Source organism: Geotrypetes seraphini, chromosome 7, assembly GCF_902459505.1.
Source record: "Geotrypetes seraphini chromosome 7, aGeoSer1.1, whole genome shotgun sequence".
NCBI lineage: Eukaryota > Metazoa > Chordata > Amphibia > Gymnophiona > Dermophiidae > Geotrypetes > Geotrypetes seraphini.
This window is the reverse complement of record NC_047090.1, coordinates 65,596,268-65,621,396: the sequence shown is the minus strand read 5'-3', so window position 1 is coordinate 65,621,396 and position 25,129 is coordinate 65,596,268. Positions and strand designations below refer to the sequence as shown.

Sequence of the window (25,129 nt, the reverse complement as noted above, 5' to 3'; positions counted from 1 at the left end):
ACAATATGATCCAAGGCAGCATGGCATTTTTTGGTGGTATGGGGAATTATACCTGAGTTGCTGCCATTGTTCTAGTGGGACATATTTCCAGTATAAAACCCCGCTCCCTATTCCTGAATCCTGTCTCCCACTCCCAGATCACCCTTCCTCTCTGCTCCCAATTTAAATACCCCCTATTCTCCCCTACCTGCCTGCTTCCTTTGAAGCATCCTAGGTCTATTTGATCTCCTTGGCATGCTGGCATCTCCTTCAGGCCTGTAAGCAAAGGCAGTGTCATGGCAGAAAGCAGACTAGAGCCAGGCAGGAAGTTTAAGTTGCAGCAGAAATTGACATGGGAATGGAACTATTAGGTGTCAGTGAGACTTTGACGGCAGTATGAGACTGTGAATCATAAGATTTGGGAAACAGTGGCAGGCCGTAGGCTAAGTATTGGACAATAGTGGTGGGAGGCAAATAGCTCTAGCATGAAAACAGTTTCTGCAGATTTGTCTGTGTATTATCTTCTCTAGCCTTATTCAGATCCTGCCTATAAAACCTGATGCTTTTAAATCTTAACCCATTATATTCATGTTCACGCCAATCATTTTTCTGTTTCCTATATTAAATGACTCTCTTGTCTCTCATCTGTCCTGTTTGTCTTATAAGCTTTGTGGAGCATAAAGTCTCTTTCATGTATTTCTACAGCACTGTTAGTGATTTGTAATTTATCTTTAAAATCCAGCATTGTACTGGAAGACTAGAGAGTGGCCAATGTAATGCTGATTTTTAAAGAGGGCTCCAGAGGTGATCTAGGACAGTGGTTCCAGACCCTGTCCTGGAGGACCACCAGGCCAGTCGGGTTTTCAGGATAGCCCTAATGAATATGCGTGGAGCAGATTTGCATGCCTGTCACCTCCATTATATGCAGATCTCTCTCATGCATATTCATTAGGGCTATCCTGAAAACCTGACTGGCCTGGTGGTCCTCCAGGACAGGGTTGGGAACCACTGATCTAGGGAATTATAGACCAGTGTTTGTTGTTGCTGGGTAAAATGGTAGACACTATTAAAAAGAACAAAATTACAGAGTATATATACAGTGGTACCTTGGTTTAAGAGCATAATTCGTTCCAGAAGCATGCTCTTAAACCAAAACACTCGTATATCAAAGCAACTTTCCCCATAGAAGATAATGGAAACTTGAACAATTCGTTCCACCAACCCAACCCCCCCCCCCCCCCCCCGAGGCTACCGGCGCTGCTCCATCACCTCTCCCCCCGCTCTAACTGGCATTGCACCCCCCCGAACCAGCATCGCAACCACCACCCCACCCCCCGCGAACGCCCCCCCACCCCCGCGAGAACCGCAAAGCATCCCCGCGCTGAAAGCGGCATCTGCACGCCCTTCTTTATATATATATAAGCATGGATTAATGAGACGGCTAACATGGATTTAGTCAAGGGAAATCTTGTATCATCAATCTACTACATTTCTTTCAAGGAGTGAATGAACATGTGGATAAAGGTGAGCCGGTAGATATTGTGTATCTGGATTTTCAAAAAACATTTGACAAAGTAACTCATGAAAGAACCGATTGAAAGATAGAAAATGGAGAGTAGGGTTGAATGGTCGATATTCTCAATGGAGAAGGTAAATAGTGTTATTTCCCAGGGGGCTGTGCTTTTTAACCTATTTATCAATAATCTAGAGATGGGAATAACTAATGAGATTTGCTGATGGTACAAAGTTGTTAAATTGTAAGAGGATTGTGAAAAATTGCAAGATAACCTTGAGACTGGATGCCAAAATGGCAGATGGCATTTAATGTGAGCAAGTGTTGTAGTCTCGTGAGACCACAGGAACTCACAGCACGGCTCTGCACGTGACAGGAGTGTAGGAAGTCGCTCCTGCCCCACGTCACCACTAGACCACCAGGTAAGGTCCATGCTCTGATCGCCCCCTCCACCTCTGATCTCCCACCCCCTCCGCCTCTTATCGCCTCCCTCCAAGTCCCGGGGCTGTTTTTTTCTCAGGAGGGGGGCTTGGGGAAAAAAAACACACACCCTCGTATATTGTACATAGAACTAAGTACATTTCCCTACATAGAAATATACACTGGTTCGTCTATAAACATAAAGCAAAAGTTGTAAAATGTGGTACAGTGAGTTTTGTTTGTCCAAGGTTGGGAGTTTTTATAACTCATAGCGAATAGTTCTTAATGGACATGAAAAAAATGGTGGCTTCATATCCAGTTGACAGACATGCGAGGCCTTTCCTAAGATGTGTTCATACAAGTTCCAGTAAAGAATTTACATTCCTGGAGCCGTGACAGTAGCATTGACAAACATTTATTTCAAAGGTGTGGGTCCATTGTTAAGGCTGGACAGAGATCTTGGATGGAGCCTGTGTTCAGCTGACTGGGCGCTTTCAACAATTTGATGAAGAAGCTTAGGTTTGCACCCTAGAGTTTTTGCCTGGGTTTGTGAACAATATGGACAGTATCCACAATATCCATAAATGTATATGGCTGATAAAGGTAGGAATCTATCTTTTATTAAAAAAACAAAAAAAAGCAAAGTTTTTTTCCCATGGCACTGAACTTTGCTTTTTTTGTTACATCACTATAAACCAGACATGGGCAACTCCGGTCCTCGAGGGCCGGAATCCAATCGGATTTTCAGGATTTCCCCAATGAATATGCATGAGATCTATTTGCATGCACTGCTTTCAGTGCATATTCATTGGGGAAATCCTGAAAACCCGATTGGTTTCCGGTCCTTGAGGAATGGAGTTGCCCATGTCTGCTATAAACAGTTTACTTTATAGTACAGCAGGCTCTTTTTCAACCATAAATAGTAATCCTTATGTTTGAGGCAGAGTTTAATTTTAGAGACCTATTTTGGAGATCTTTTTGCTTTCAATCTGCAAAGGTAGATCATAATAATAGCCATACTGGGTCAGACCAATGGTCTTTCTAGCTCAGTATCCTGTTTCCATAGTGGCCGATCCAAGTTACAAGTACCCATATTTTCACGCATATAACGCGCGCGTTATACATGATTTTACAAACTGTGCATAACCATGCGTGTTATATGCGTGAGCGCGTTGTATAAATTTTTTTACATAGTTCCCCCCCCCGACGTCCGATTCATCACCCCGAAGGACCGCTCGCACCCCCACCCCGAAGGACCGCTCGCACCTCCACCCCGAAGGACCGCTCACACCCCCACAGCCTCCCCCCCCTCCCCCTCCCACATGGTGATCTGATAACTTTTCTAGTAATATTGGAAAATTATTCTGCCTTCCCTGGTTTGCAGTTTTCCTTTCCTTATTTTGCATTTTATAACTGGAAGGTTAATAGTTCTTTTCATAATGCATTTGAAGGAGAAAATTAGTTTTATTTGGCACTCTAGACTTCTGGACTTGCATAGCACCCCACTTTCTAAAGAATAAAGAAACATATGTCGATACCCCAGTATCTAAAGAATAAAGAAACATACGTTGACACTAATTTTATATTTTGGGAAATTCATTTCCTTTCTGAGGGAAAATTTCCAAAGCCTTTTTAATAGACAAAACGCTGTTTTACATGTGGTAGTGGGTGTTTGTTTTCACGCTGTTCAACTCGTGCACTTAACCCACACTGTGCAATTGCTTGTATAAAACAAGTGTATAGATTGTTCTAAGGTGAGTAAATTGTGTGTGTTCTGTGGACTCAAACTCCCAGAGTGTTTAGCAGATCCCAGAGGTATTGGCTGCAACTTGTGCTGGAGCTCTGGAAGATAGCTGACTCCATCTTAGCCACCATATGCTGTAGAGAGAGTTTGTTTCCCCAATCTGTTTCTACACTTTAGGTTTGCTGACCTCCTAACTTGAGTCTGTTAGTAGGAATTCAGCTTCTGAGAGAAGATAAAGTACATATTACCTCTGCATCGGGACTTTGCAAAACATTCCTGGCTTCCCCTAAATAAAGGATGTGCCAGGAGAGTATATGGACTCTGAGGAAGCACTGTTGTAAGATCCCTTTGCGACCCGATTTTCCTCCGACCTGATTCACTAACCTCTTTCCCAATCATCCTCCGATCCGCGCAGGCAAATGAGGGGGTCGATCATCCTCCAAGCCGCACATGCAAATGAGGGGGAATGGCATTCAAATGTAGGCAGGCAGCGATTCACAAAAAAAAAAAAAATGAGGGACACCGACTGGGCTGACTGATCAAAAATAAGCGACTGCTGAGGACCAGTCACTTAGGTTCTTTTCAACTGCCCTGCTCTCTGCACCAATCTCCTGCTTTCTGCCCCGACTCTCCTGCCCTTCCCCACAGTGCAAGCCCTTGGTTTTAACCCGCGGGTTAAAACCACGGCTCAAAAGTGAAGTTAAAAGAAAGAAAAAATTGCTGCTTTTGTAAGCACGTGCAGACCATCTACAGGCAAAGAAGATGGTCTGCACATGCTTCAGGATCGCTCACTAGCGATCCGTGTGGTCGGAGGGGGGCATTCCTCCAATCGCCCCCATTTAAATACCTGTTGTGGATTAGTCGGCCTGCCGCAGATTGGCCATGGATCGGGCACAATCGGCAGGTTAGTGAATCTAGCCCTAAGTATTCATGCTTGTTCTAAACTAATATTAAAAAAGACCTTTTCAAGGAGCACAGAGTCCAGGCTTGGTAATATTTAGGCTACAAGCCCAAAGAGTTAAACTGCTCGACTATCATTCAGGGTGATATGGATCATTCAGGTCAAGATATGGATAGCAGCATCATGTGTAAATACATATGGTATTTTCAGAAAAAGTGGATGCTAGTGCCTCTGGACACTTTTAGGGGCATAATCATAAAACAAAAACATCAAAAAAAAAAAACACCTAAGTCGGCACTTGGATGTCCTAACCGCTGAGACAGGTCTGCTCATGTTCTTCAAATTCGGGCCATTGCGCGCATAAGGAGCAGGTACTGCTCCTTAGTGCACTCCTTCGTGCGCAGCCTGAGGGCGCCTTTATTTTAAACGCTGATTTGGGTCCCATTGGTAAAATCAACAAACAACAAACTTCCAGAAGCTTATTTTTCACTTATATATTACTACTTAGTTCTGTATATTCGATTACAATAGTCCCTCAATCCCCAGTTAACCTCACTAAAATCCCTAGCATGTCTTCTCAATCCTCTAACATTCCAGTGCTCTGGGGCCTTCGCCCCACTAATCATAAGACTCCTGTTCTCCGCCAATTAGTAATCACCGAAATCCCTATTTCATCTCATCCTCTCTCTAATCTCATGGAAACTACTACTATTCCTCATTCTCTCACTAATGACACCTCAAAGAGTACATGTTTAAAATTAGGACTTATTAATGTAAGGTCTATCAAAGATAAATACCATCTCATAAAAGAAACCATTCTTTCTCAGGATTTACACATTCTTCGTATGACTGAATCCTGGCTAGCAGATAGCGAAGAAGCTTATCTCTCCTTCTGTTGTCCTTTATGTATCTCTCCTTCTAATTATTCTTATGTATTTATTCATTGTTACAAACGTAAAGGTGGTGGCTTAGCCATCATCTATCATAACAATTTAGTTAATACCGTAGATTGCTCTTCCGGGAATGTCGCCATCGAATTTCTCCAAGTTAAACTTAATATTAATCCAAAAATCGACATTTTTTATTATATATTATTCCATCTATCGGCCAAAATAACCTAACTCTTCTTCAAAACTTAATTTTCGATTTCTGGTCTTCATCAAATCACCCCTTGATCCTAGGTGACTTTAACATTCACTTTGATGAAACAACTAACCCTATCACCAGAGAAATTTTAACCCATACCAATGCCCTGAATTTTCAATCAATAATTCAAGATCCAACACACTCCGCAGGACATACTCTAGACATGATGCTAATTTCAAAATCACAATTCTTTACCTATTCTGACCTCTACATTACACCTGTTCCTTGGTCAGACCATTATTTCATTTCAATTAAGATTTACTAAAAAAAAAAAAAATAGCTTCACAATCCAAAAAGATTTCATACCGTGACTATACAAAATTAGAATTAACAAATATCCTTTCTTCATTTAACCCAAAAACACTAAACATAAATACTGACACACTGGAAGAACAGCTCATTGCTTGGAACTCATCAATCCAATTTTTATTAGATAACGAAGTACCGGTAATCACCAAAACTATTTCCACTCACAAAATACAAAATCCTTGGTTCTCAGATGAGCTTTTCCTGCTCAAAAGACAATTTAAATCCCTTGAGAGGAAATGGCACCAAAATAAATCTACAAATCTAAAACTTTATAAAGAACATGCATCTTTTTACAAGATGAAAATTAATTGTGCCAAAAGAAACTACTATTCCACTAAAATCTCAAAAGCAAAAAATCCTTCCATTCTCTATTCTATTGTGAAATCCATTGCCCCCATCTCTCAGAAAGAAGACAATAACCTCAAGATCAACTTTACTGCTCAAGACTTTGCCAACTATTTTTGTAAAAAAAAATCAGTGATATAAGGAAAAAATTTGACAATACTTTATCAGGAGATTCCACTGATATTCTAAATAATTGTCACTTACCTCTTGCTAAATGCTCTACTTTTAATCTTCCTTCATTAGCCGATATTGAACGTCTTTTCCAAAGAGTTAATATAAAAGGTTCCCAATCAGAGATCATCCCTCCATTCATCTTAAAAAAATTTTTTCCCTGTTTCGGCCCCTTCATACACTCTCATCTTAAAGAGCCTTAACACGAGTTCATTACCATTGTCATGGAAAACTGCAACAATTTTTCCAATAATAAAGGATCATAAATCCAGCCCCGAGAAAGCCTCAAATTATCGCCCCATCGCTATTATTCCATTCTTAGCTAAACTAACAGAAAGATTAGTATTTGATCAATTATCAGACTTTGTCGAATCAACCAATGTATTACATCCAAACCAGACAGGGTTCAGAAAAAAGCACAATACAGAGTACTCACTGATTGGTCTGACTACAAATATACTTTACCACGTAGACCATCATAACTCCATTATCCTCTTTCCTTTAGATCTGTCAGCAGCATTTGACACCATCGATCATGCCTTACTTCTTGCTAGACTAAAATCTATAGGTGTCGGTGATCCAATACTAGAATGATTTACCTCCTTTCTTTCTAATTGATCATCCATAGTTAGTTTCAATAACATGACATCAAAGCCTTATACTCTTAATTATGGCATTCCTCAAGGATCCATTCTATCCCCATTATTGTTTAACATTTTTCTATCACTCCTATTAAGACTATGTCAATCGATAGGCTTTACTACTTACACATATGCTGATGACATTCAACTTTCACATCCCCTAAATCCAGAAAATACAGAGGAAATACTTGTGATCAGCAAAAAACTTGAGATAATCAAAGCCTGGCTTAATTCCAACATGCTAGCTCTAAATATACAAAAAACAAAAGTTTTACTTTTCCCGTAGAAAAAGGGAATAAGCTTGAGTATTCCTTTCACTCTTAATAACATTCATCTGGATTTAGTAACATCTTTAAAAATATTGGGTGTCATTATTGACGATAAATTCTCCTATCATGAACATGTGTCATTGATATCCATACCTTACAGTTCCCCCTTCAAACTTGTCTTTGGATGTATCCTCAAGGAGAGATGGGCATTTCCAAATGCATTCTCTTCTATTGAAAAATACCTTATCCTTCAAGTATACGGCTCTCTGCTACCCCCCCCCCCCCCCCCCAACACACACACTTACTTCCCTATTTCTATCACAGGCATGGGTAGAGAGCGTAAGAGTAACAACCCCCTCAACAACCCAGAATGACATTGGTCCCCAGGTCTTGCATTAAAGACTATTGCTATAAATCATATGTAATATTGAAATCTGGAACATGTAGAAATGGTTTGGATAGGATATGATAAAAAAAAAAAAAGTTTTCATGTTTAGGAAATTGGAAGACAGGACATCCCAGTGACAAGTGAAATTTAATGTAGGCAAATGCAAAGTGATGCACATTGGGAAAAATAATCCAAATCATAGTTACCCGATGCTAGGGCCCACTTTAGGAGTCAGTACCCATGAGAAGGAGCTGGGTGTCATTGTAGACAATGAGTCTTAAGTTTTTTGCCTTGTGTGCAGCAGCATCCCAAAAAACAAACAGGATGCTAGAAATTTTTTGGAAAGGGATAGAAAATAAGACCAATAATATTATAATGCCTCCTTCTCACTCCATGGTGTGACCTCACCCTGACTATTGTATTCAGTTCTTGTCCTCGTATGAAAAAAAAAATGAAGCAGAATTAGAAAAATTATAAAGAGCAGCCAAAATGATAAAGGAGATAAAACTCTTCTCATATGAGAAAAGGCTAAAGCAGCAGCTTGGAAAAGACAGCTGGAGGTGGGTGGAGGGGATATGATTGAGGTCTACAAAATTTAGAGTAATATAGAATGGGTAAAATTGAATCAATTTTTTTACTCTTTCAAAAAGTACAAAGACTAGGGGACACTCAAGATACATGGACATACTTTTAAATAAATAGAAGAAAATATTTTTTTCAGTCAACAATAACAGTAGTTAATGTAGCTGGACTTTTAAAAAAAATGGTTTGGATAAGTTCCTGGAGAAAAAGTCCATAGCCTATTGAGAGACTTTGGGGAAGCCAATGCTTGGCGTGGGATAAGAAGAAACAGAAAATGACAGCAGATAAAGATCATATGGCCTATTTAGTCTTCCCATCCACATCAACTACTAAGCTGTACTATCCCTTCTTTTCCCTTGGATATCTTTTATACTAAGTTTATATACAGTCTTTATTATATTTCCTTATATTACTCCAGTCTGTCCCCTTTCATCAGCATCCTTTGCCTCCTCTTTCCAGAGCTTCCTTCCAATGTGTTACCTCCTGCACTTTTACACCATGAAGGTATCTATCTTATCTCCCCCCCCCTCCCCCCAAACCTTTCTTCATAAGTATACATATTGAGGACTTTAAAAAGACACAAGAATAGCCTTACTGGATCAGACCAATGGTCCATCCAGCCCAGCATCCAGCTTCCAAAAGTGGCCAATCAAGGTCACAAATACCTGACAGAATCCCAAATAGCAGCAACAGTCCATGCTTCCAATCCCAGGGTAAGCAGTGGCTTCCCTCCTGTCTGTCTCAATACTTCAGGAACTTGTCCAAACTTTTATAAATATAGCTATACTAACTGCTGTTACCACATCCTCTGGCAACAAGTTCCAGAGCTTAACTATTTGTTGAGCGTTGAATGTTACTACTACTTGGGTTTCTGCCAGACCACTGTTTGAAGCAGTATACTGGACTAGATGTACCAGAATGCTCAGGGAGTTAAGGGAAGTCCTGGCAGAACCATTATCTGTTCTTTTCAATCTTTCCCTAAGCACAGGAAGGGTCCCCTTGGACTGGAAAACCGCCAACGTAATCCCACTCCACAAAAAGGGCTGCAGGACAGAGACGGCAAACTACAGACCAGTGAGTCTCACGTCTATAGTGTGTAAACTCATGGAAACACTGATCAAACAGAATCTTGACACAATCCTAGACGAAGAAAAACTGCATGATCCACACCAACACGGGTTCACCCAGGGTAGATTCTGCCAATCTAATCTGATTAGCTTTTTTGACTGGGTTACTAGACAACTGGATGCCGGAGAGTCACTGGACGTGGTATATTTGGACTTCAGTAAAGCATTTGATAGCGTCCCTCATCAAAGATTACGGAACAAGCTGAAATCGATAGGATTAGGAGACACTCTAACTACATGGGTTGGGGATTGGCTGAGCGGTAGACTTCAGAAGGTGGTGGTGAATGGTACCCCATCCGAAGCATCGGACGTGATCAGTGGAGTACCGCAGGGCTCGGTCCTGGGCCCGATTCTATTTAACTTATTCATAAGAGATATGACGCAAGGACTTAGAGGAACGGTATCACTGTTCGCCGACGACGCCAAACTTTGCAACATAGTAGGCAAAAGCTTATTACCTGATAATATGACACACGACCTACTGTTGCTGGAACAATGGTCAACTACTTGGCAGCTAGGCTTCAATGCTAAAAAATGCAAGCTAATGCACCTGGGTAAGAGAAACCCGCGTAGAGCTTATGTACTAAATGGTGAGACCTTGGTTAGGACCACGGCGGAACGCGACCTAGGGGTGATCATTAGTGAGGACATGAAGGTTGCCAATCAAGTGGAGAAGGCTTCCTCCAGGGCAAGACAAATGATGGGGTGTATCCGCAGAGGTTTCGTCAGCAGGAGACCTGAAGTTATGATGCCGTTGTACAGAGCCATGGTGAGGCCTCACTTGGAGTACTGTGTTCAGTTTTGGAGACCACACTACCGAAAGGACGTGCTGAGGATCGAGTCGGTTCAGCGAAAGGCCACCAGGATGGTCTTGGGGCTCAAGGATCTCACGTATGAAGAAAGATTTAAAAAATTGTGGCTGTACTCACTTGAGGAAAGAAGAGAACGGGGAGATATGTTTGAAACATATAAGTACATCACGGGACACATCGAGTCAGAAGATGATATCTTCTGGCTCATGGGACCCTAGACCACCAGAGGGCATCCGCTGAAAATCAGGGGAGGGAAGTTTCATGGCGACTCCAGGAAGTACTTCTTCACCGAAAGAGTAGTAGATCATTGGAAAAGACTTCCACTCCAGGTGATAAAGGCCAGCAGCGTGACAGATTTTAAGAGAAAATAGGATACTCACGTGGGATCTTTAAGGGAGTAAATTCAGGGGAGGGGATACTTGGAATGGGCAGACTTGGTGGGCTATAGCCCTTTTCTGCTGCTTGTTTCTATGTTTCTATTGGTCTAACCCAGTATAGCTGTTTTTATGTTGAATGGCTCCATTGTCTTTGGTAAGTCTTTCTTATGCGTATGTGGCTTTTTTTTTTAATGTGTATTTGTAGGGATCACTTGAGCATCCAGTTTTATTTACAGTTCCTAGCACAGGGATAGTAATGGTTTGGTCTATGAATTATACACATCTGTCGGATACATTAAAAGATTATTTCAGAACAATAGGAGTAAGGAACTTTGAAAGAACTTGTGAAGGATCAACTAACATTGTAAAAGTAATTTCAAGGGATGTGAAGCCAGAAGTATAGTGAGGGATGGTGATAGAGTTGCACAGAATGTTCATATTTTCTCAAACAAAATACTCTCAACTGTGTCAGGTCAGCCATAATTTAGTGCATCTCCATATGAATGTGGATCGTAGAAGCTGTTTCTCTCAAGATTACTCATATACAAAAAATGTCCTTTTATTTCTTTTTCTTTTTAAAAAAATATTGTTTTAATACATTACACACCAAGAAATAATAATAATGCTACTTCAAATATAAAGTTCAATCATGTGCTCATCAAACTGTTCCACGGCAATAACTGCTAGTATAAGCTCTAGTTTTACCTCAATTGGATTCTGGTTGTAAACAGTTACCTAAATTTATCATAGTTCCAGTAGTTCATCTGCTTGAGCGCATGATCCAATTAAATAATTCAATCATGGATCCAATCCAGATAAGATGTCCACAAATGCTTATCCCAATCTTATGTCTATCTTTTATTAATGTCTTTTCAAAGGACTGAATCCTCTTTAGTACTGCCGTGACCAGATAAAGTAACTCAATGGTGATTCAAAGTGTCCGTACTAATTTGCCGAATAAAACTTTGCTGTGTTCACTTCGTCAAACGAACAATTTTCTCTGCTACCAATTGCCTCCAACTCCAGCTGAGTTTCAATTTATTCATCATCATGGAGGTTTTAATTGTCGATGCTCATGGTCTTTCTAATACATTTGTTCAGTTGAGCATATCCACTTGAAACAGCATGTGAAATATCGGCAAAATTCCCTATGTCATTTTATGTCTTTTCATCCCAAAACGATAGGGGAGAAACCTGGAATTTTGGGATTTTTCCCACGTCACAAATGATATGTCTTCATGAAGACTGTTCACTATGAAGCATGCATAGCATGTATACTCTTATTGCACCCAAAATAAATTGAATATTTTCATAAATGACATGGGAAACCAAATAAAAATTGTTTGGACTGCACATCCCTAATTCCTGTGTGTGTAACATGTATTACTTTGTAACTTCAAGTCCTCTAAGTTTTGTACCTTTTTGAAAGAGTAAACCATCAATTCACATTACTCTTTCCACTCCACTTATAGATCTGTCATATCCCCCCTCAGCTATCTCTTTTCCAAGCTGAAGAACGCTAAGCTCTTTAGCTTTTCCTCGTATGAGCAAACAGAATGATGTGCATTATGATATTATTTTATTCTCGCTTTCTTTCTTGGCAGTGCATGACTTTATCATCTTTTATAGGCTCCACTGCACACTAATTTGCTGCCAACATATAGAGTAGGAGCATCAGTTTTGCAAACTTGCAGAAGGCTCTGTTCAGAGCTTTTTGTAAAATACTCAACCAAATGTGAACATCCCATGTCCCACATACAGTAGGCTTATAGAGAGATATGCTTTGTAAACTTGAGACGGCTTTTATTCTCTTACTGTTGCATTTACTTATTCGATGGCATTTATTGTTGTTATTTTGAAGAATCAACTTTTTCTTTTTCATGGTATTTGCAAATCTAAACACTTCCTGGTCAAATAAGGTTGATAAGGGAAATATGGTACAAAATGTTTGTTTGCTAAAGACATGTAAGCGACAGACTACATACCTAAGATCTCCTTCACTTGGAGCAGTAAACCAAGCATAGGAAGAAAGAACTAACAGGTTATGGTGAATGTTTTGTGCCACTTAGAAGTAAGAATTTGTATAAAGAAAAATTGTATCACAGTAAGAACTGTTCTAAGTCTTAATGCCTTTCTTAGAGTTAAAAGTTGGACATTTCAGTATGTTCCATCACACATTCCCTTTTGAATGAACCAGTTCTTTGTTTATCTCTATCATATATTTTTTTTTCTAATTACCCATCTCAGCTGTTTGCTGCAGTGGAAATACTCAATGGCCTTATTGTTCCATTTTGCGTTAACATAGTAATGAGGTCATCTTCCTGCCTTGTTTCTTTGACTATTAAAGAACACCAAAGCAAACTATTCAAGCACCCCAGATATGTCTCGATGTCTGCTATTAAGCAAAGGCAACTTTTCATACATTTCCACTACTACTTACATGTTTCCACTTTTCTTCCTCCCTCAGACAAATGGCCATATTTCTGGCAGTGGAGACTTGTACCAAGAAAGGCTTGTACGTTTGGAGAATGATAAGGAGTCTCTCGTCTTGCAGGTAAGTAACCTTGGTAGATAGCTGTGCTTTGCTTCATGTATGGTCCTGTGTTTCAGTCACTACATAGCTTTTCTGCCTTTTCCACTTCGCAGGTCAGCGTACTGACTGACCAAGTTGAAGCTCAAGGAGAGAAAATCCGGGATTTGGAGTTCTGCCTTGAAGACCACAGGGAGAAGCTGAATGCAACGGAGGAAATGCTGCAGCAGGTGCGAACTGGAAGCCAAAGCAGTGAAAGGTCCTTCTGTACCTATCGAACATAAGCCAATGCTAAATTTAGTTTCACATTTAAGAAAGGTTGAACTTGTTAGTAGTGAAGAACAAGAATAAGTACTGTAAATATTAATTAGAGAACCCGCTGTTAATCTGTTGTACATACAGTTATACAAGAGCATTTTTGATTGCCTGGTTTTATAGAGACAAAGAAATTTAAATAGTCAAATATAGCAAGTCAGATTTTGACATACTATTTCATGTAAAGATGTCACTTTGTGAGCTTTTGCTCTCATTGGCATTAAAAAATCCCTTTGAGCTAAGAGTTACCCTAAATATATATATATTATCCTATAGAAAAATGGGAGGGTTTGATAAGATGGTCAAATACCTGAAATATATACACTCCATCCATATTCACGGGGGTTACGGGCAGAGCCGTCGCGCGAATATGGAAAATTTGCAAATAACTTTTGGGCCGACTCTGACCCACCCCCACCCCCACCTCCCTCTTGTGTACTGGACCTTACCTGGTGGTCTAGCGGTGATACGGGGCAGGAGCGATCTTCCTACACTCCTGTAGTCTCGAGACTACAACTGGAACTCACAGCAGCCATTTTGATGACGACTTTGAACGGGGCAGGAGCATAGGAAGATCGCTCCTACCCCTCGTCACCACTAGATCACCAGGTAAGGTCCATGCACGTCCAGGTGGTCGGCATGCAGCACAATGTGGCATTGCGGACCTCCACCTGCATGTTCAGGGGCTTCAGGTGTGAGGGCAACCGGAGCTGTGTCCTCCAGTCCGCAGGCTCTCTTCCAGCATCACAGGCTGGCTCGCTTAAGGTGCAGAACCATGGCAGAAGGGCGCAGGGCTGGGGTGAGGAACAGGGCACCTTCTCCTCCGGATCCTCCTGTAACTTTGATCGCTGCCTGAGCTCTCCGGCTGCTTGTCTGTGTAGGAAGATCGCTCCCGGTAAAGTCTGGGGAGGTCAGGACGGGGTGATTCACTAGGGGGGGCCAAAAAAATGCAAATAGTTGAATTCGCAGACACCGAAACCACAAATACGGAGGGAGGAGTGTAGATAGGAATCGAACAGTTTTTAGGGAAGAAGGAATTCAAAAATATGAGGTCATATTATGAGCCTCCCTCCCTAACTCAAGTAGATACAGAATTACTAAGGTAGGCCTTCGAGAAGCCTATGGGAGGGTGGAGGTGTAATTAAACGAGTGTTTTGAGGGTTAGATAGCAATGAGAGAAAAATAGGCAGGGGGGACCATTGGGAGGGTTCCTAGGGGCATGGAGCTGCTGCTTAGCACATGGTGTTCTCAAGTACTATGAATAGCAGGGCTTGTGAATATTAATATACTGTGGGGGAGTGACTAACTTTCAGTACTGTGCTACCAGGATAAGCAGCATATAATCAGTTTTACTACTTGGGATCTAGCTAGGTATTTGGAACGTGGGTTGGCCACTGTTTGAAAAAGGATGCTGGGCTTTAGGGACTTTTGGTCTGCCCCAGTATGGCAATTCTTATGTGGGAAATTAAGGTGTAGTAAAAGCCTGAGTTTTAATACAACTTAATAAATAACTCCCCTCCCTTCCCCCCCTCCCCCCAAGTAATTATATTGTAGTATGAAGTTTTTATTTGAAGGGCTTTCTACCGAATATGTATTTTTACTGTTTGTATGCTTGATTTTCTTTAAAACCTCGTGGCATCTTATTTCTCTTCCTTTCCATGATGCTCTATAAGTCCTTTTTCCTGAGCATGGTATGTAATGCTAGTCATAACTACTGGAAGCACTAGAGATACTAAGTAAAATGGTCTTAAAGCTGATAAGGAAGAAGGATTAAATGAAAAACTTACTAAGAGCAGAAGGTTAACTGTGGTATATAACTAACATGACCATTTCTTTTTTTTCATTAAAACGGGACATCTACTAATTTTCAGCCCCACCCCCCAATCCCACCCTAGCCCTGCCCCCAATTTCTTTCATTCATTTTTCATGCACACCCAATATCTTATTAATTCCTAATGGTAACCATAAAATTAAAAAACACACAAAGCATACTGTATGCAGAAAAAATGTTAATTATTTAAATTCAGGTTTTTTTTTCAAAGAGTTCAAGACAGATGACTTTAAAATATGCAATATCACCTCAGTAGCAACTATAGAAAAATAGACAAATATAGTGCAAAATATAGACAGCAGATATAAATTCTCAAAGCTGACACATTTTGATCACTAAATTGAAAATAAAATCATTTTTCCTACCTTTGTTGTCTGGTGAGTCTCTGGTTGCACTTCCTTCTAACTGTGCATCCTTTCTTTCTGTCTTTTTATCTTTCCCTGCCCCCCTTTCTTTCTTTTTCTCTCCCTGCCCCCTTTCTTTCTTTCTCTCTCCCTGCTCCCTTCTTTCTTTCAGTTTTTCTTTCTGTCTCCCTGCCCCCCAAGCCACCGCCGCCACCCTCCCCTAACTTTTTCTTTCTTTCTTTCTTTCTTTCTCTCTCTCTCTCCCTGCATCCCCCCATACCACCGCCGACAATTTCTCCCTGCTTCCCTGCCGCCAATGCAGCAACAGGATGAGGTGACTGCATAGCAGCCGGTCCAGAAGCCTTCCCCCAGGGAGAAGGCTTCTGGGCCGGCTGTTGTGCAGTCGCTGCACTCTCCTCGCCTGGCCCTGTTGCTGCATCGGTGGCAGGGAAGCAGGGAGAAAGCCCAGGGTCTGCGATCGCCTGTCCCGTTGTCCCCACGCACATCTTTGGGACGCTATCTCTGAAAACGGGACATTTTGGCGTCCCGAAGCTGTACATGGGACAACAGGACAGGGGATCTAAAAACGGGACAGTCCTGTTCAAAACGGGATTTATGGTCACATTATATAATAAGAGAATGCCAGTAATTGATCTAAATAGTACAGTTAATAGTTATCTCTTGGAAATATATTTTATTTTTACCTACGGGTATGATTAAATTCTTTATCTACTGACCCCCTCTTTATAGCATTGCAGTTGAATTAAAATGATTCATTTATTAATATCTTTTTGTGGCTTTTAATGATTTATACATTCTGTTCTTCTCCTTGCTTGACGTTTCTTTTATTTCCATTAGGAGCTATTAAGTAGAACTTCCCTCGAGACTCAGAAACTGGACCTCATGACTGAAATTTCTAATTTGAAATTAAAACTGACTGCTGTAGAGAAGAACAGAATAGAATATGAAGACAGATTCAAGGACACCGAGGTAGGTAAAGCAGCTGTGTGCATAGAAGATGGATTTACCTATAAGCTTTTCTGGGTACACAAGCTTGATGAGAATCAAGATGAACATGGTGTAGCTGGTGCATGTGAGTTAGGCCCAATAAACATATGCTTGAAACAGAGAAATATAGAAACATGATAACAGATATAGGCCAAATGACTCATCCAGTCTGCCCATCCGCAGTAACCATTATCTCTTCCTCTCTCTAAGATATCCCACTTGCCTATTGCAGGGGTTCTCAGCCCAGTCCTTGGGACACACCCAGCCAGCCATGTTTTCAGGATATCTGCAATGAAAATGCCTGAGAAAATATGCATTCACTGCCTCTTATGAATGCAGATCTATTTTGTGTATATTTATCGCGAAAACCTGACAGGCTTAGACCGTTATTGGAATCCTCATCTCTAAACATCCTGATCCACTCACTTATTACCTCCTACTTAGACTATTGTAATGCATTATATCAGGGAATTACTCAAAAGGAATTATGAAGATAGTGCAAAATACTGCTTTTTAAAACTTATTTTTAAAGCCAAAAAGTATGATCATGTCACTCCACTCCTTTTTAATATGCATTGGTTACTTTTTGGTGGGCAAATTTATTCTTAAGTTATAACTATGAGAAGATGAATGCGAATATGCTGGGGCATTCTAAGATATTCAAGTTAGTTTGGGACCCATTGACGTCTTTTGTGGATTCATTATAGTTGTCTTATCTTTATTTCTGTTGGCATGATACACACACATCCGGGGAGGGGAGGGGGGTATTGGTTTTATTCCCTGTTGAAAATATTGGTTGGGAGAGGGGGTTTTATTTTTGAATTGATACTGATTGATTATAAGTGCATATATGATGATTATTATTTGTATGTATATTGTATTGCATTTTTTGGCAGTTTTGAAAACTCAATAAAGATTTTTTTTTTTTAATGCATTGGTTACCTATAAAACACAACGATTTTTTTAAATTTTACTTCTTACGTTTAAAGTTAGACAAAACAACTTCAGGATTCATAGACCGACTGCTTATCTATTACACTCGACAAGGTCACTTCATTCGAGTCAACAAAGCTTACTAACTATTCCATCTTCAAGACATGTAACTTATGACGCCACATGCAAGTCCATTTTCTCCGTTACTGCTCCCATTCTTTGGAATGCTCTTCCATCTATCCTCCATCAGGAATCCTCCTTAATTAAATTTAAGTCTAACCTTAAAACTTTTTTATTCAGTGATGCCTATGAATTAATGCATTAAGAAATCCAATAATAAATTACTTAACAGCATTATTAGGGATCTATTCCTAATATTAATTCAAAGATTTATTTATAAATCTTCTCTGCCCTCTTTCCTCCTGTAATTTTCACTCACTCTTTCCTATCAAGATATTGTAGTTCCTCCCCTTCTCCTCTACCTTTTTACCCAATTTTGTCATATGTTTAAGATTGTTGTTAGTATGTCAACCCTTTATTTTATTCAAAACCCTAAATGAAGGCCAACTATAGAAAGAAAGGAACAGCTTGCTCACTCTCAGAGACGAAGACTATTTATCTCAAGTGCCCAAAGTCTACAACCAGAGCATTATCATAAGATAATTTAAACTACAGCTCACAGAGAAAATAAGACAAACATCAATGATAGCCCAGTTATAAGTATCACAACTATGATATGCTCTGGTTGTAGACTTTGGGCACTTGAGATAAATAGTCTTTGTCTCTGAGAGTGAGCAAGCTGTTCCTTTCTTTCTATGGTTGGCCTTCATTTAGGGTTTTGAGTATTTATACTATTTATTGACTTGGACTGTAAACCCTTTATTTTATGCAACACCTATTCCCTCTTTTTTTAATTGTAAACCACTCGGGTTTATTATGAGCATTATATCAAAACCTAAATAAACTTGAAACTTGATTTAGGCACCTGCATTATATTGACCATAGAGCTGATATAACCACATCTGAATATGTCAGGGACACACGTACCTTACAGTAGGAGTCCCACATGTCATCATCCCCCACATACATCCCCTTGCCAATGCACACTATGAAAGTTAAGTAGTCATTTCCAGAATAGCAATTAGATGCCCTGTCAGCACTTAACACATGCATATGTGCACATACAAATGTAAGAGTTGGTAAGAGAAGCATTTACATGTGTGATGTCTATATATGTCGTAACATCATGACAATTCTTATGTAATCCGCCTTGAACCACAAGGTAATGGCGGAATAGAAATCACTAATGTAATGTATGTAAATGTGGGCACCAGGGTTATAGAATTGTCCCTTTTTTTGTGTGTGCATAACTCTGAGCAATTTTATAATAGCCTATTGGAGCCCATAAAACCTCATTCAGCACATTTAAATCCCTTTATAAAATTATCCTCTTCATAAATGTAATATTGTTTTATTTAATATAATGTAAAACAAACTAAGAATGTTATAATGCTTCTATATCGCTCCATGGTGCGACCTCACCTTGAGTATTGCATTCAATTCTGGTCTCCTTATCTCAAGAAAGATATAGCGGCACTAGAAAAGGTTCAAAGAAGTGCAACCAAGGTGATAAAGGGGTTGGAACTCCTCTTGTATGAGGAAAGACTAAAGAGGTTAGGGTTCTTCAACTTGGAAAAGAGACGGCTGAGGGGAGATATGATTGAAGTCTACAAAATCCTGAGTGGTGTAGAGCAGGTACAAGTGGATCGATTTTTCACTTTGTCAAAAATTACAAAGACTAGGGGACTCTTCAAGTTAAAGTAATTCTTTTAAAGCCATTAGGAGGAAATATTTTTTCACTCGGAGAATAGTTAAGCTAGAGCGGTTAATATAGGTCTCCTTTTTATGCTGCACAAGGCGCTATGCTTCGTTTATTTAGAACTGATTCATCCAAGGGACAACTTTGTTGGCCATGTAAAGATGTGACTGGTACATTGGAGCATATGCTATTCAAATGTCCATATGTTGCCTCTTATTGGGATAAGATATGGACAACAATTTCACATTTGTTGTCCATAACGGAACCACTGTCTTATCCAATGATTATATTAGGAGGTTTTGGGTTGCAGACTATTCTAAGTACCCATAAAGCACAACAGTTAAAGATCTTATTAATACAAACACTTAAAACTATTTTCATTAATTGGAAGGATTTTCTAAATTAGAATACAATACGTGGTGGAATATGTTATGTCTGTATAGTAAGTATGAGAAGATTTATGCAATTAAATATGGTAATTTAGAGAAATTTAGGCATGTATGGGAATGTTTATTTAAACTTAATGTACAGTATTATGTTTAATTTGGATTCATGTTATGTTAGGACACCCTATGACTTTTTGTGTTTTATGCTTTTCAGTTTGTATTTTTCATTTGATTAGATATGTTGTATCTTTATAAATTTTTAAATAGTCAATACATTATTTAATGAGAGAGAGGAAAAAAAAGAAGAAATTATGCAAACCTTTTTTAAACCAGCAATTCATATCCACTCATTACACTCCACTCAGTATTTTATAGACAATCCCTTTTATCATTTTTGTCACCCTTCTCTGTATTTTATTTATTTGGTTTTATATCCCACCCTCCCCAAAGAGCTCAGAACAAGTTACAGATTTTACAATCATAGTGTTACAATGTAACATTACACAAGATTTCTCTAACATTGCATGGGTTTGCTACTTTACAATCTGGTAGATGATGCAGTCCAAGTGGGTAGTTTCAAAGATCTGTCTAATAATGCAGTCTAGACACATACTGTATTTTTCTCTCCATAAGACGCACCCTAGATTTATAGGAGGAAAACAAGAAAAAAAACATTCTGAACCAAATTCTCCCTGCCAGGATCTGCACCCTGTCCCCCTTCCCTGCCAGGCTCTGTACCCTGACCCCCCCTCCGGTGGTCTAGTAGTAGGTCGGGCAGGGACAGGGCACAGAGCAGGCAGGCCTAGTGACAGGCAGGCAGGCCCCATACTCCCCACATACCCCCCAGTATCTTAAATCATCCCCCCTTCCCCCCACGTGCCCCCAGTACCTTAAATCATCTCATCCCCCCCACATGCCCCCAAGTACCTTAAATCATCCCCCATATCCTCCATGTACCCCCCGGTACCTTAAATCATTTCCCCAGTACCTTAAATCATCCCCCATCCCCCCAAGTACCTTAAATCATACCCCCACATGCCCCCAAGTACCTTACATCAGTGTTCTTCAACCACCGGTCCATGGACCAGTGCCAGTCCACAGAAATTTCCTGCTGGTCCATAGGGCCAGCACGTGCATCAGGCCCAAAACAGTGTTCTTCAAACGCCGGTCCACGGTGCGATTGATGCGGCGTTATCTTCGACCCAGCTCCCTCTTCCTAACTGATTCAGTGCACAAAGCCACGGGCAGTGGCTCCTACGAGCATCCTGCACCTGAACCGGAAGCCTTCTCTCTGACGTTGCAACATCAGAGGGAAGGCTTCCAGATGAGGCAAGGGACGTGCAAGGTGCAATTAGTACTATTATGGGGTGGGGTCTGGGGTGGACATTGGGTAGAAATGGGCGGGGTCTGGCCCACGACTTAGCCCAGTGTTCTTCAACCGCTGGTCCACGGACCGATGACGGTCCACAGAATAATTATTTTATTTCTGCCAGTCCATAGGTGTAAAAAGGTTGAAAAATACTGCCTTACATCATCTCACATACCCCCAGGTGCCCCCCAGTACCTTAAAGCATCTCCCATGTACCCCCAATACCTTCTTTAATCATCCTCCCCCGTACCTTTAATCATACCCCCAGTACCTTTTTTAATTCCTCCCTCCGACAGCTGTCTCATCTGTTTCCCAGCCAGCGGCGCACAGGCCAGAGGCGTAGAGATCAGGAGCAATCCCTCCGCTCTCCTGCCTGAGCCCGCGCCGATCTCCGAATGGCTGCAGTCAGCTCTCGCGGGAGCATGGAGGGCTTGCTCCTGATCTCTGCACTTCAGGCTTGTGACCGCTGGCTGAGAAATACGCTGGACCACCAGGTTCGACGTGGGCGGATGGGCGGCTGGATTTTAAACTAAAGATGCAGGGGGGGGGGGTAAAAATGTGCGGCAGCAGTGGGGGGATGTTAAAAATATGCAGCAGTGGGGGGTGTTAAAAGATGCGGCGGCGGTGAGCTTAACAAATTTGATCTTCACTTCATAAGACACACTTACATTTCCACCCCCTTTTGGGGGGTGGAAAAAGTGCATTTTATGTAGTGAAAAATACGGTGCTATATGTTTCTTGATATGTGGCGACCTGAGTTTCACACAGTATTTAAGGTACGGCTGCACCGTAAAGCGATACAAAGGCATGATAACATTTTCATTTTTGTTTTCCATTCCTTTCCTGATGATTCCTAACATTCTACTTGCTTTCTTAGCTTCCACCACACACTGAGCTGAGGGTTTCATAGTATCTTCAATGATGACACCTAGATCCTTTTCCTGGGCGGTAACTCCTAAGGTGGAATCCTACATCATGTATCTAATAGTTTGGTTTCCTCTTTCTCGCTTACATCATTTTGCATTTGCTCACATTAAATATCGTCTGCCATTTTGATGCCCAGTCTCACAAGGCCCTCTTGCAATTTTTCACAATCTTCTTGGGATTTAACAATTTTGAACAATTTTACGTCATCAGCAAATTTAATTATCTAACAAGTTATTCCCATATCTAGATCACCGATAAATATGTTAAAAAAAACAGCAGTCCCAACACAGACCCTTGGGGAACCCCACTATATATCCTTCTGCACTGAGAATATTGCTCATTTAACCCTGTTCTCTGTCTTCTATCTTTCAACCAGTTCTTAATCCATAATAGGACGTTACCTCCTGTCCCACAACTTTCTGATTTCCTCAGAAGTCTTTCATGAAGTATTTTGTTAAATGCCTTTTGAAAATCCAGATAATATCGACCAGCTCATCTTTATCCACATGTTCATTCACTCCCTTCAAAGAAATGTTGTAGATTGGCGAAGCAAGATTTCCAAAGTTGACTAAATTCATGTTGGCTCTGTCTCATTAATTCATGCTTATACGCATGCTCTTTCATTTTGTTCTTTATAATAGTCTCTACCATTTTTCCCAGCACCAACATTAGATCGCTGGTCTATAATTTCCTGGTAGAACAAAGGAAAACAAAAGACGAGACCAGTGGTGCAGAATCTTTTTATTCACTTAAGACCTGACATGTACGTGTTTCGGCTGTAAGGCCTGCCTCGGGAGTCTTTTCCTCAAGCTGATTGGCTTTTTAAAGTCATCCCATTGAATTACTCATCAATTATTTAGATTTTGGTTTTACATTATAAGAGAACATTTGCAAAATAGTGTTCTATGCTGAGGAAAAGGCCCCTGAGGCAGGCCTTATGGCCAAAATATGTACGTGTCGGGTCTTGAGTGAATAAAAAGATTGAGCACCACTGGTCTCCCCTTTTGTTTTCCTTTGTTCTACCTTGAGGAGGTAGAATCTCCTGGTTGGGTGTATCTATAATTTCCTGGATCACCTCTGGAACCCTTTTTAAAAATTGGTGTTAGTTGGTTGCCCTCGAATCCTCTCTTACCATGCAGGATTTTAAAGATAAACTACAAATCACTAACAATAGCTCTGCAAGTTCATTGACCGATTTCGTTTTGATTTGTTCATGACCCAGGAGCCATCACTGAGAAAGCTTTAGCCTTTTCATTTTTGCTGAATCAGCGATAACCAGTAACAGCTACTCTTGACTTTCTCTGCATGCTCCAGTTCGGTTTTATGCTAGTGGTGACCTGTGCATTAAATTGACCGGCAGATCTACTAAGAGAGCATTATTAATGGCCCAGATGAAAGGACCACCCAGTTTCTAGTCTGAACACCTCTTTCCCAAAAGGTTATTTTCCATTAGCTCAAATGCCAATGGGAGATATGGTGTTAGCAAGACTGTTCTTCCTCGTTTGGGTGGTGCAGAATGTCATTTGCCTAGATGTCAGAGCAGATTCTGAACAGAAACTTGTATGGATGAGCTCACAATAGCAGCTTTGGTTGCTGAGGTTTATTGCCCAAAAAAAGTAGGGCTATGCATTTGGGAGACTGAAATCCAGGTGCAATAATTGGGAGAGAGAATTAGGGTGATCATAGCTTTCAGAGTTATAAAGCAGTGAGACCAGGCAGTTAAAGAGCTAGATGGGTAAAAGAGTGACTTGTGAGTATAAAAAAAAAATAAAAAGGAGGGGGAGGAGATACTTCTTACAGGTCAGCTGTGAAACTTCATTGGGCGTATTTGTTCTTTATATTACCTCCAGAAACATAGACAGACAGCCCAAAGGAGGTATCAAAGCAATGTAAAGCCTGCTAAATGTGTACTCTAGAGAAGGAGGGTGTGGGTGAATTCATAGCAACATTCATAGGTGCCCTCCTCCAACAAAGATTTGTTTGATGTAATGCTGAATTGGTCCTTTCCCCTCCACTTCCAATATGACTTCTTTACCCTTTGCCCCTCCAAGCAGGCAAATTTACACCTATGATTCAAATACCTCAAAGGTAGAAGAGATGCACGAGAAACCAGCATTCATCATTCGATTATAATACAAGATCCTCAAGGAGCAACATTAGGGAATATGTTTAGCACAGAAGAGTTCATGGATGCGTGGAAGATGCTATTCAGTAAAGGTGGTAGAGCCTGAAACAGTGACAGTTTAAGAAAGCATGGGCTAAGCACAGAGGGGAAGAGGATTTAAACTTAGCTCTCATCATTTTTTCCAGTAGTAAAGGTGCAGTGGCTATTGCCTGTTCCCTAGAGCACAGTTCTTCAACCGCCGGTCCGTGGACCGGTGCCAGTCCGCAGAAAATTTCTGCCGGTCCGCGCAGGGCCGGTGAGATGGACGCCGTTAAATTTCCTGCCCCAGTGTTCGCGGAAATCTTCTGTTCCTCCCAGCCTCCGGCGATCAAGACAGGCTGCGGACGTCGGGCATTCCCTCTGTGAGTCTCGCCTATGCGGAAACAGGAAGTTGAAACAAAATAGGCGGGACTCAGAGAGGGAATGCCCGACGTCCGCAGCCTGTCTTGATCGCTGTTCCTGCCGAGTTGCCAAAGAGGGCCCCGGGGAAGGTGCAGGGAGAAGATCAGTGTGCGCGGGGGGGGGGGGGGGGGGCGTCAGCATGTGGATTGGAGCCATCAGCAGCGTCTGTGCTGAGAGTCTGCCCACGTGCAGAATGCGGCGGGTAGGATGCCTCCAGCTCGTCTTGGGCGGCAGGGCCTGCGGTGCAAAGCTGTTTTTGCCGGCTTGGGGGGGTTCGCAAATGTGCAGGGCACAGCAGGAATAAGATCATGGGGAGCCTTCAACAGTGGCTGTCTCTTCTCCTAGCAGCTCTGTACTTACCAGGGCAGTGATTCACT

The 25,129-nt window shown here is 41.1% G+C and overlaps 1 protein-coding gene across 26 annotated transcripts in view; it reads left to right on the top strand.

The window, feature by feature from the left end:
- Window positions 1–25,129, top strand: part of PPFIBP1 (PPFIA binding protein 1) — a 324,575-nt gene that overhangs the window by 151,885 nt on the left and 147,561 nt on the right. For all 26 annotated transcript variants that reach the window (XM_033952602.1, XM_033952606.1, XM_033952600.1 and 23 more), the window contains 3 exons: window positions 13,192–13,278; window positions 13,371–13,484; window positions 16,603–16,734. In XM_033952602.1, coding sequence (XP_033808493.1) covers window positions 13,192–13,278; window positions 13,371–13,484; window positions 16,603–16,734 — 333 coding nt within the window. The remainder of the gene's footprint in view (window positions 1–13,191; window positions 13,279–13,370; window positions 13,485–16,602; window positions 16,735–25,129) is intronic.